Source organism: Phacochoerus africanus, chromosome 8 (genome assembly GCF_016906955.1).
Source record: "Phacochoerus africanus isolate WHEZ1 chromosome 8, ROS_Pafr_v1, whole genome shotgun sequence".
NCBI classification, from domain to species: domain Eukaryota; kingdom Metazoa; phylum Chordata; class Mammalia; order Artiodactyla; family Suidae; genus Phacochoerus; species Phacochoerus africanus.
In genome coordinates, this window is record NC_062551.1 from 1463495 (window position 1) to 1476167 (window position 12673).

General features: G+C 55.8%; 1 protein-coding gene across 7 annotated transcripts in view; it reads right to left on the reverse strand.

Annotated features, from left to right (window-relative positions):
- The window catches only part of BANP (BTG3 associated nuclear protein), a 76188-nt gene extending 74133 nt beyond the window's left edge, over positions 1-2055 (reverse strand). For 4 of the 7 annotated variants that reach the window (XM_047792519.1, XM_047792518.1, XM_047792516.1 and 1 more), the window contains exons 1-3: positions 1966-2055; positions 1202-1267; positions 806-909 (exon numbers count right to left, since the gene is read on the reverse strand). In XM_047792519.1, coding sequence (XP_047648475.1) covers positions 806-908 — 103 coding nt within the window. In that variant the 5' untranslated portion in view covers position 909; positions 1202-1267; positions 1966-2055. Of the gene's footprint in view, positions 1-805; positions 910-1201; positions 1417-1965 lie in introns of those variants that run through there. The other 3 variants (XM_047792522.1, XM_047792521.1, XM_047792520.1) reach the window with 3 other exon arrangements.
- Between the last annotated feature and the right edge of the window lie 10618 nt (positions 2056-12673).

A 12673-nucleotide genomic window follows, 5' to 3' on the forward strand; every position in this document is an offset into this window, starting at 1 on the left:
TCCCAGAAACAGGAACACGGGAAGAAGATAAAGAGAGGACGGTGGGAGGATTAATCCAAGATGCCACCATCAAACACACAGGAGTAAACGCAGAGCAGAAGAGGTTCCCAAGTGATACGCCAGAGTTTCAAATCCCAGCTGACGGGCAAATCCCCAGAGTTGAAGAGCATTCAGAGGGGGAGGCCACATGTTCTCAGCACTCCAGAAATGCCTTGACGCCAAAGAGGAGCCTCCAGAGTTACCCAAGAGGGAGCTCCCGACGGGTTCGATCCCTGGCCTGGGTCCGTGGGTTAAGGATCCAGCACCGCCGGGAGCTTTGGCGCAGGTCGCAGACACGGCTCGGATCCCACGTTGCTGTGGCTGAGGTGTAGACCGGCAGCTGTAGCTCCGACGTGACCCCTAGCCTGGGAACCTCCATATGCGACGGGTGCCCCCGCCCCCCAAAAAGTGTCACCCAAACGGAGGAAGGCTGCTTGGCAGGACGATCAGGGCTAGGGTTAGCTCTCGGAAATGAAAACAGCCAGGAAGGACACAGGAGTCCTGAGCAAACTCCGACGAGAGAGAGACAGAAAGACAGACAGACAGACTCAGAGAGGGAGAAGGAGAGGCCGGAGAACACCAGGAGGACCCTGTGCTGGTCTAAGGGTGAGCGAGCCCGGCCCAAGAGGACCGGGGGCTGGGAAGGGGGGGACTGGAGGATCCCACAGCGCCGCTGAGAATTTAAAGCCCTGTAGAGTCGAGGGGAACAGAAGATGCGAGGAAAAAGAAAAGCCATTACAAGCGCTAGAAAACACAAACAGCTCACAGGGTGGTATCTGCCGAGTTATGATCCGATCCAAACGAGTTTCCTGAACACGGTGCACTCCGGGCAGAGGAGAGATGGGATCTGACATAAAACGCCAAGTCATTCTATGTGACAAAAAGGCAGCAAGTCACGAACGTACAAACTGGTAACCTCGGCTTATTGTTTACAGCTAAGGAGCTAAGTCTCCAGCAGCGGCACAGAACGATGGGCCCGGGAACTGCTGCTTCTCGGCTGAAGTTTCCCAGGGACGTTTTCCCCGTGGACGTTCCTTTATCAAAGTACTAAATGTACGTGCGGCTTAGGAGCGTGGGGTTGAGACAGATGGCGTTCCCCCCCGGCCCTGCGTGTCCTGGGCGGGCCCCTTGACCTGCGTGGGTCTCCGTCAGCCCCTCTCACCTGCCGGGCTCGCTGAAAGGCTGGCAGTCCCCGCCACCGCACAGGACCCGCGAGTGACAGCCGTCCCTAGAAATGAGAGCCCACGGGGACAGAGCCCCGCGTGCCAAGAACACGCACTTATTTCAACTGCGAGACCAAAGGAACCGGAGCTGAGCACGCGGGGGGCAGGGCGCGGGCACGGCGGCGGCGGCCCCCGGGCGGCACCGCGGGCACCTCGGGCCCCTCACGCGGCCGGACCACCCGCCCGCCCCCCAGGCTCCTGCCCCCGCACTTCCGGCTACGGGCCCGGCCCCGGGAAGGCCCGACTGCCCCGCAGCCACTCTCCCGCAGCCCGCGCCGGAGCGGCCTCCCCGCCGCCCGGCCCACCCGCGGGGCCGCCCGGCGAAGGCGAGGCCGCGTCCCGGGGGAGAGGCGGCGCGCCCCCGCCCGGCCCGCGGCCCGGACACCGCGGGAGGAGGTCCCGGAAGGGAGGCCCGCGCCGCGCCGGCTCCAGCTCCGGCTCCGGGACAGGCCCGCGGGGGCGGCGGGAGCCCGGCCGGGCCGGGGCGCGGCGGGCCGGCGGCCGGCAGGGCTGAGGCGGGGGCGCCCAGGGCGGCGGGCCGTTGGGGCCGGGCCCCCGCGTCCGGGGGCGGGGGCGGCGGCGGCGCGGGCGCGGCGGCCGGAGGAGGGCGCAGGGAGGAGGGAGGAGGGGAGATCTCGCTCTCGCTCTCGCCCCGCGGGAAGGGGGAGGTGGAGACGCGACCGGCTGCGGGAGCTGCAATTACCGTGTGGGCTGCGGAATTCTCGTGGTGTTTGTCGGGGAGATGCGATAATGGCGTCCGTCCTCGCGAGAGAAGCCGCCGCACTGCGCAGGCGCCGAGAGTCCCTCCCCACGGCCCTCCACCCCGCGCCGTCTGCGCAGGCTCCCCGGGCGGGCGCGCCGGGTGCAGGGGCGGGGCCTGCCGTGCGAGGCCTTCCGCGCGCGCTTTCGCCGGCGCCGACGACCGCCGGGCATGCGCACGCGTCCCGCTCCCCCGCCGCATTTCGGGCCCCCGAGCTGCTTACTTCACTGTCGTGCGCTCGGGCTCCCGGATAACCCCGGAGAAATCACGTCGGTAGGCTGTTGGAGGAATTTGCATTTTCTTTGAGGCGGAATGACTAGGAATTAGCCACCCCTAAGACTACATGTCCCGGAGGGCTTTGCGCGAGCCTTGAGCAGTGCATTCTGGGATTCGTGGTCCCTGCATCTGCGCCAAGCCTGCCGGTATTTGTGGTCTCGCCCGCGCTCGGGTCCCTCGTCCCTCGCCGCAAGCGGAATGCTGGGACTTGTAGTTCAGATGCCTGGCCCGCTGCCCCAGGCGTGTCCAGGAATCGCTCCCACCGCCGCTGTGGCGGTGTTCCTCCGAGTAACAGGGTGTGCTTAGGCGTCCTCAGGGTCTCCACAGGCTCGAGTGCACGCGCTTGGAAAAATGCGTATTAATTATACGTGATATAGGGGTTCCCGTTGTGGCTCAGCAGTAACAACCAGGACTAGTATCCATAAGGATGAGGTTCGATCCCTGGCCTCACTCAGTGGATTCAGGATCTGACGTGGCTGTGGCTGTGGCTGTGGCTGTGGTGTAGACCAGCAGCTGCAACTTTGATTCCATCCCTAGCCTGGGAACTTACATATGCTGTAGGTGTGGCCCTGAAAAAAAATAAATTATACATGATAATATGTATTCTGTGTAATTGGTGTTATATATCCTGTAGATATGTGCATATGTAATATGTAGACTGTTGCGTATTAATGTAATCATAGTTATATATGAACATAAACATAGGATATATGAATATCTATATATTTATTTTGCATAAAAGCACAATTGTGGGTACCCATAGGAAAAAAATCCCCAAACTATAGGTAATTCCCAAAAATAGTATTCCTGCTTACTGGTATTGTTTTTCTTGTGTGCTTGTATTACCGCTGCTTTTCTTTCTTTTTTTTTTTTTTTTGTCCTTTTGCCTCTTTTTCTAGGGCCGCTCCCCGGGCACATGGAGGTTCCCAGACTACGGGTCTAATCGGAGCTGTAGCCGCAGGCCTACGCCAGAGCCACAGCAACGCGGGATCCGAGCCGCGTCTGCGACCTACACCCCAGCTCACGGCAACGCTGGATCATCAACCCCCTGAGCAAGGCCAGGGATCGAAGCCACAACCTCATGGTTCCTAGTTAGATTCGTTAACCCCTGCGCCACGACGGGAACTCTGACAGCTGCTTTTCATTTCTCTTCTTTATGCTTGCCTCTGAGTTGTTTAAAACGAGCTAGGATTCTTTTGCTCCTCCAAACACTGTAAACAATGGAGAAACGCTTTAGCGTGGATTTCCTGGTGCTGCTCTCCTTTTTCTTTTTTTTTTTCTTTTTGGCTTTTTAGGGCTGCACCCGGGGCATATGGAACCTCCCAGGCTGTGGGTCTCATCGGAGCTGTAGCTGGCCACAGGATCAGCCACAGGAACACGGGATCTGAGCCGAGTCTGCGACCGTGTTACACCACAGCCCACGGCAATGTCAGATCCTTAACTCACTGAGCGGGGCCAGGGATCAGACCCTCAACTGGATGGTTCCTAGTCGGATTCATTTCCGCCGCGCCATGACGGGAACTCTCTCCTGATGCTTCTCTTTCGCCGATAATAAAACTCAGCTGGGTCAGTAACTGGCTGTGCACCCCTGGGCAAACTTGTTGAGTTAAGGGCTCCTCCAGAATTAGCCCTTGGGGGCTCTCCTGGGACTGGTCACTGGATGCCTCTGCAGGAAAAGCGCCTTAAAGAAATTCCAGAGAGAGAGGCGAGGCTGGGCCACTGGCCGGGATGTGTAGCCAGCCGGTCCCTGGGGCGCTGAGTGCGCCTTCGGCCTTCAGCCATCAGCAGGGAGGCCGAGGGTGCTCCAGAGATGGGCGGGAAGCCTGCGCGCCTGGGGATCCGTAGCTCCCGGTCCGATCCCTCTGGTTCCCGCAGGTTTGGGGCCCGCGGGAAGGACCTTTGAGGGAGCAGGGAGCTGGGCTCAGACGGGATGGTCCTGGTGCCTGATGAGGGCACCGCAGGAATGGGGCTGCAGAGACTCCACAAGCCTCTTGCCTCCTCTTTTGCAAATCGCAGGATCCAGATGCAGCAGGACTGGAAGCAGCTGGGAGTCGCTGCGGTGGTTTGGGACGCAGTGCTCATGGGACCATCACGGATCGAAAAGTAGCATTGGAGTTTCTTTTTTTTTTTTTTTTTGTCTTTTTGGTATTTCTTGGGCCGCTCCCGCGGCATATAGAGGTTCCCGGGCTAGGGGTTGAATCGGAGCTGCAGCCACCGGCCTACGCCAGAGCCACAGCAACGCGGGATCCGAGCCGCGTCTGCAACCCACACCACAGCTCACGGCAACGCCGGATCCTTAACCCACTGAGCAGGGGCAGGGACTGAACCCGCAACCTCATGGTTCCCAGTCGGATGCGTTAACCACTGCGCCACGACGGGAACTCCGAGGAGTTTCTTAAATCAAACGTGTGAGCCAACTTACCGCCCCATATCCAACCCAAAGCTGTTGTCAAGGAGCTGACTTGGGGACAGAATTTGGGGACTTCTTCCCCTGGAGAATTTGACCTGATCCTTGGAGCTGATAACATATATTGAGAGGAAACATTTACAGATCTTCTTCGAAGATTGGTACATCTCTGTAGCAAGCACCCTGTGATTCTTTTAGCTTTTGCCGAATTCCCTGTGAACGGGACCACAGCTTCTTAGTGGCGATGCTGGAGAGGCAATGTCCTGTGAGTAAGGTTCGCTAGGATCCTGAAAAAGGCAGTGCCTATTTACAAAGCACCGAAGAGAAGCCTGAGGGAGGACTTGTAGTTGGCTAGGATTTAGGTTGTCACTGAGTGTGTCAGTGAAGGTCTCAGCCTGGGAATAGAAGCATGTGTAGTGAAATGGCTTTTACTGTAGAAAAAAGGCAAAGCACAATGTGCAGTTTGAAAACAAAGCAGTGTTTTGTCCCATATTGGGGACTTTGTAGTTACATTTTGATAACGCTGAAATTCAAATACCGTTAAAGGAAAGTTCGAGAAAAAAAGAAAGGAAAGAAATTCCAGAGAGTTCCCTGTGGCATGGCAGGTTAAGGACCCAGGGTCGTCACTGCTGGGGCTCTGGGTCCCTCCCTGGCTGGGAACTTCCGCATGCTGCAGGCGCACCCGCCCAAAAAAGAAAAAAAGTGAGATCCAAGGAAGTCTATGCAAATTACAGGCAAACAGGTCTTAAAGGTTACTGTGGTGGCCAAAGTGGCTCTGTGTATGTAAATCAAATGAACATCTTTGCTTAATTTCCAAAAACCACGAAAGGTCAGCCCTGGGAGGATTCTGATGCTGAGGTGAGGTCTGTCTGCCCCCTTCAGAGATGAGGCGGATCCAAAGAGCCTGACGGACGAGTGCTCAGCCCGGTGGCACAGCTGGACAGAGACAAAAGCGGGGTTTGGACGCCCAAGCACCTGCGTCGGAGTCCGGGGTCCGCTCACAGTGGAGAAGGGTCTCTGAAGCCAACCACAAAAATCCTGGGAGAGAAGTGGGGGCAAAAAGGTTCCAGGGAGCCATGCTTTCTGTCCCCACCCTCTGCCTCAGTCACAGCCAATCGAAGCGACGGTGAAATTCTTGACTAGGGTATGTCAATACCTGACCAGACAGCAGATGAATTTGGGTGATTATTTTTCGCTTTATTTCAAAATACCACAAAGTCCTCGCTGTAGCTCCCTTTTAGGCGTAGATATGCTTGCTCCTTCCTGCTCAGGCTTTGCACAATGCCACTTCCAGGCCACTGCTACGTGCATCTTAAGCAGATGAAATGATAATTGTGCTGAGGCTGGGCTTTTTCTTATTTTTGATCTTTCAGGTTTATTTATGTCTCACTATGCTGCCCAGGAAGCTCAAAGAGATAGATGTTCGATATTGACATCTGGCTGATTAACCAGGGTTTAAAAAAAAAAAAAAAGGTGACCAGCTGAGGGCGGCACACAGAGCTGCTCACCAGTGCCCTTGCTGTCAGCTCTTACAAGCATCCAGTCCACGTCCCTGGAGGACATGAGGCTGAGCTCACATCCCTGAGAGCCTCATAAAAAGAGAGGGAGGCCCACTCGCCTGGATGGCCCAGAAATGAAGGACCGTGTAGATGGGCGTGCACTGGGCATTTGCAAAGATCTCAAAGGCCCCTTCCTGAAAACAGCTCTGTGCCCACTTCACGCACCTCGGGCATCCTTCTGGGTCCTTTCCCGAAGAGGTACCTAAGATGGAGAAAAACGAATTGTTCACAAAGCCCTCAACTGCCCAGGAAAAGCCTAGAAAACGGAGCACAACCTTCCGTAAGGGCAGGGCCCTGGGAGCACGCCCCGCCGGGGCTTAGGGGCCAGGCTGTCTTGTGGCAAGTCAGCCGCCTCCTCTGGGAACTGGCAGTTCAGACCCACAGCTCATGGGGCGTTCAGACGATGCCGTGAGGTAGAGTTTTGGTGTAGTAGAGGGTCAGACTCAGGAAACGGTCGTATGACCGTGTGTTGGGCCAGGCATGCCTTCTTAGAACCCCTAGTCATTGGAAAGAAGATGCATTTCACAGAGGTTAAGCAACACACGGGGGTCACACAGCCGTGACGGCGCTAGCGCTTTGAGGAGGAAGCTTGCGAGCTGTGCCTGGAGAAGTATTTAGGGTGTGGGGCATGCAGGTGTCGTTGGGCAAGGGACGAGTCTTGTCTGATCCTAAGATAACTGGAGGCCTCTCCAAGGTTTGGGGCTAGGGTGGGTATGAGGAGATGTGCGTTTTCAAAATTCACTCTGCAGGAGCTCCCTTGTTGCACAGGGGGGTAAGGATCTGGCATTGTCACTGCAGGGGCTTGGCTCCCTATGGTGGTGCAGGTTTGATCCTCAGCCTGGGAACTTCCACATGCCATGGGGTGAGCCAAAAAAGTTTTTTTAATGATAAAATTAAATTGGGTTAAAATTAAAATTAGAAACAAACGCACTCTGGCGAGAGGGTTGGAAAGTGAGTTGAGAGCAGAGAGGAGGGTCCTGAGTAGACTTGGAGTCGGTGGGATCAGAGCTGGAATCTGAGCCGGGGCAGGGGTGGGGGGTGCCCTGCAGGTGTGGCTAGGAGGACAGAAGTGCTCCCACCTCTGGGCTCCGCCGTGGCCGTGGTCCTGCCCTGGACGGTGCCTCTGTGTGACTGGCTTCCCCCGGACGGCGTCTCCCCAGCCCAGAGGTTCTCCTGGGTTCCAGTCCCGGCTGGCAGGTACTGGTTTCGGGGTGAGCTGGAGTCCCAGGGAAGGACTCAGAGGAGGACTCAGGGGGCAGGAAGAAGCGGCACCTGGCACCACCGGTACCCGCCCCCCGACACCTGGTGTGAATTCCACCCAGACCTGGACATACCGCATGTTCTAGGCCATCAAGACATTGAAGGACTTAGGAAGTGACAGCAGTAAAAATTCACTTAATGTGGAGTTCCCGTCTTGGCGCAGTGGTTAACGAATCCGACTGGGAACCATGAGGTTGCGGGTTCGGTCCCTGCCCCTGCTCAGTGGGTTAACGATCCGGCGTTGCCGTGAGCTGTGGTGTAGGTTGCAGACGCGGCTCGGATCCCGCGTTGCTGTGGCTCTGGCGTAGGCCGGTGGCTACAGCTCCGATTCAACCCCTGGCCTGGGAACCTCCATGTGCCGCGGGAGTGGCCCAAGAAATAGCAAAAAGACAAAAAAAAAAATTCACTTAATGTAAAATTAACCATTAACCAGTTTAAAGGGTACCATTCTGAGCCACCAGGTACATTTGTGATGTTGGGAAGCATCACTAATTTGTTCCAGAACGTTCTCATCATCTTCTGCGGTCACTTCTGCACCCACACCCGGTGCCGCAGCTCCTGGCAACCAGGGACCTATTTCTCTCTGCACCTGTGCCCATTCTGGGCAGTTCACATAAATGGCATCATATACTGTGTGGCCTCTCGGGACCGGCTTCTGCCCCTTAGCATGATGTTGGCAGGGTTCACCCATGCTGTAGCTGCATCAGCACGTCACTCTTTTTTTTTTTTTTTTTTTAAGCTGGTAAGCTGAGCTAAGAGATTTTTCAGTTCACAGCAAAACTGAGCAAAAAAGTACAGAACTCCCATCCACCCTGTGGCAGCCCCCAACCTCGCCCCCCGCCCGGAACAGCTCCCACCAGGTGGTGCATCTGTTGCAATGAGCTTGCGCTGACACCATATCATCACCCAGAGTCCAAATCCCACATTCGCCTTCACTCTTGGTGCTCTGCGTTCTTTTTTTCTTCTTCTTTTAAAATTTTATTCTTTCTTTCTGGGCCACTCCCGTGGGCTGTGGATGTTCCCAGGCTAGGGGTCAAATCAAAGCTGTGGCTGCCAGCCAACACCACAGCCAGAGCAACATAGGATCTGAGCCACATCTGTGACCTACACCACAGCTCTTGGCAATGCCAGACACTTACCCCACGGAGCAAGGCCAGGGGTCGAACCTGCGTCCTCATGGATGCCAGTCAGATTCGTTAACCGCTGAGCCACAATGGGAACTCCTCTTTTTTCTTTTTGACCACAGCAGGGCATGCAGAAGTTCCTGGGCCAGGGATCAAAGCCACACCACCACAGTGACAACACCAGATCCTTAACCAGCTGCGCCACAAGGGAACTCCTCTGGACTGTGCGATCCGTGGGTTTGGCTACACGTCTCACGACGTGTGTCCGTTATGATAGATGGTGCAGAGTAGTTTCACGGCCCTGAAAGTCCTCTGGGCGCCACTTGCTCACCCGTCCCTCCCCCACCCCCACCCCTGACCCCACGAGCTGTTCCTTTCAATGTCTCCTTGGGTTTACCTATTCCAGAACCTCAGGGGACTGGCGTCAGGATGCGGCCTCTTCAGACTGGCCTCGGTCGCTTAGTAACACGCGACTGAGGTTCCTCCATGGCTTGACAGCTCAAGGTCTTTTCGTGGCCTGACGGCTCATTTCTTTTGAGTGGCGAATAACATTCCGCTGCCTGGAGGTTCGGTGTTTATTCACTTTCTGAAGGACCCCTGGTGGCTCACAGGTTTTAGCCGTGATGACCACAGCAGCTGCAGACATCCAAGTGCAGGCTTTTCTGTGGGTCTCTTCAACTCCCTTGAGTCAGCCCCGAGGCGCGCAGCTGAGCCCCTCGGAGGATGTGCGCATCTGTAAGAAATGGCCAGACTGTCCCCCAAAGTGGCCGCCCTGCTGCATCTGAGCAGCGCGGAGGAGAGCTCCCGCGTCCTCCCAGCCTCGCCCGCAGTGGGTGACGTGGGTGTGCTGGGGGGGGGCCGTTCTGATGGGAGTGTGGTGGTGTCTCGTTGCGGTTCTAACGAGCATTTGCCTGATGCCGTGATGGTGGAGGCCTTTTCTTTGTGGGCTTTTCCTTTTTTTTTTTTTTCTGTCTTTTTATCTTTTCTAGGGCCACTCCCTCGGCATATGGAGGTTCCCAGGCTAGGGGTCCAATTGGAGCTGTAGCTGCCGGCCTACACCACAGGCACAGCCACAGCAACGCCGGATCCAAGTCGCGTCTTCAAACTACACCACAGCTCATGGTAACGCCGGATCCTTAACTACTGAGCGAGGCCAGGGATCGAACCCGCAACCTCATGGTTCCTAGTCAGATTCGTTAACCACTGCGCCACAACGGGAGCTCCAATGAAGGCCTTTTCAGACGCTTATTTCCCATCGGTACCTCTTCTTTGGCAGTGGGGGGCTCTGTTGGGGTCTTTGGCCCATTTTTAGTAGAGCTGTTTTTTTCCCGACTGTTGAGTTTATGGGTTCTTCGTATTTTGAGTAACAGGCCGTTATCGGAGGTGCCTTATGCAAATATTTTCTCCCCGTCTGAGCTTGTCTCCTTCTCTTGACAGTGTCTTTCGCCGAGCAGAGTCTTTCCGTTTAAGGAGGTCCAGCTGATGATCATGCCCTCGTGGGTCGCGTCCTTGACGTACCTGCAAAGCCAAACCCGCGGTCACCCAGGCCTTCTCCTCTGTCGGCTTCTAGGAATGCCGTCGTTGCGAATTTGCATTTAGGTCTGCGATCCATTTTGAGTTAATTGTTGTGAAGGTGTGAGGTCTGGGTCTGGATTCACTTTTGTGTGTGTGGGTGTGGGTGTGGGTGTCCAGTCGCTCCTGCGCCGTTTGTTGAAAGGGGTACCTTTGCTCCGCTCCGCTGTTAAAGATCAATTGGCTGCACTCATCTGGCTCTATTTCTGGTCTCTCCATCCTGTCTCGTTGACGGATCTGTCTGTTCTTTGGCCAGGGCCACATTCTCTTGATGGCGGCAGTGTCACTGTTTCATGGCTCAATCATTGCGTTATGTGATGATACCGCTTCGGGGCGTCGGTCCAGCCACCGACGGCCGTTCCCGTCTTCGGCGTGTCATGACCACTGCTGCTCCGCACATTCGTGCACATTGGGGTCGATGTGTGTTTTGATTTCTCCCGGGTATACACCTAGGAGTTCCACGGTAACTCCAGCTTCTCTTACTGTAAAACCTGCCCCTGAGCCCTGCCCAAATGGCAGATGCGGGAGCGCAGTCGATGATCGTGCTTTCAGCCGACCTGGGGGCGGCTCGCTGGGCAGTGGTGGGTCCTAGTACGGAGGGCAAGCTCCTTTACTCCGAGTCCGCTGATTTCAGGGTTAATCACTGCCCCCAGGATACCCAGCTGAAAACACCCACTATCTAGGCCCCGCGGACCAGGGGAGCGGCCACGCAATTCACCATCACAAAAATCCACACGGGGAATTTCCGGGTTCTGCAGAGAATTACGTATCATACGAGGCCCCCTAATTGGTGTCTGGTACGCAAAGGAGGTGGGCAACTTTTAGAAGGGGTTGGGCTGGAGAAACATGCGGCTCTTTGCTTTTTTTTTTTTTTTTTAAGTTTCTTTTTGCTGTTGTCTTTTTAGGGCTGCACCCGCGGCATATGGAGGTTCCCAGGCTAGGGGCTGAATCGGAGCTACACCTGCTGGCCTACACCACAGCCACGGCAACACAAGATCCTTAACCCACTGAGCAAGGTCAGGGATCGAACCTGCATCCTCACGGATGCTGGTCAGATTCGTTAACCATTGAGCCACGACGGGAACTCCAACATGAGGCTCTTTGGCTCAAAGTGTAGAAGGCGAGAGGCTGAGAGCAGGATAGGGCACCATCCCTTAGGCAAGGAACAGGGCACACGCGTCATCAGCGTCAGTGCATTTCTCCGTGGAGCCATAGATGCCAAACCTCGGAACTCCGCTCAGAGGTGTTCAGCGCAGTGTCATTCACGGGACAAAGTCCATCCGGAGGAGGAGTGGCCAAACCCTCCCACCTGACAGGGTCCACGCTGACACTTCCCTTCCTTACAGACAAGGAAACCAGGGCAAAAGTCAACGAGTGGAGGACAGACGACAAGCCACCCCAGGGTGGGGACATACCTGAGACGCTCTGTGGGGAGACGAGCGTGGCAATCCAGGGGGTGGTTTTCTTGCTTGCACCCCACGCCGTCCCACACGGGGGGCCGTCAGAGAACTGGAGACCGCTGCGGGCCACACGGTGTGTCCAACCAGCAGGATGGGGGCCCTCAGGAGCGCACAAGTGGCCTCAGTGCTCAGGACCCCTGCCCTTTGGCGTTTCCGGATCTGAGAATCCAGGATTGTGTGATAAGTTGTACCCCTCCTCCCTTGATGCTTGTGAGTTTGAAACCCTCTCCTCACAAAAACCCACAGACCTTTCCATCTGAACCTTGTCCTCCGGGGAAATAAACTGCCAAATAGTCCAAAAGGGGGTTTTCATTATCTGGCGTCTGCGAAGATTGCAATTTGTGTCGCTAGGGTGACCATCTAATTTCTTGTCCAATTGTGGACACTTGAGCTGTGAAGGGGGCACATTAACATTTATGCTGGGGGAGTTCCCGTTGTGGTGCAGTGGTTAACGAATCCGACTAGGAAACATGAGGTTGCGGGTTTGATCCCTGGCCTTGCTCAGTGGGTTAAGGATCCGATGTTGCCGTGAGCTGTGGTGTAGGTTGCAGATGTGGCTCGGATCTGGTGTTGCTGTGGCTGTGGTGTAGTTCGGCAGCTGTACCTCCAATTAGACCCCTATCCTGGGAACCTCCATATGCTGCTGGTACGGCCCTAGAAAACGACAAAAAGACAAAAAAAAAAAATACATTGGGGCAAGAGGAACAGCCTAGGAGTGTCCCGGGCCCACCAGCATGCCTTGTTCTGTCTTTTTAGGGCTGTACCGGCAGCATATGGAGGTTCCCAGGCTAGGGATTGAATAGGAGCTGCAGCTGCCAGCCTACACCACAGCCACAGCCACAGCAACTCAGGATCTGATCCTTAACCCACTGAGCAAGGCCAGAGATCAAACCCACATCCTCGGGGATACTAGTCAGGTTCTTAAACCACTGAGCCACAACGGGAACTCCTTTTTTTTTTCTTTTTTTTTTTCCAGGGCACCTCTGGGCATCA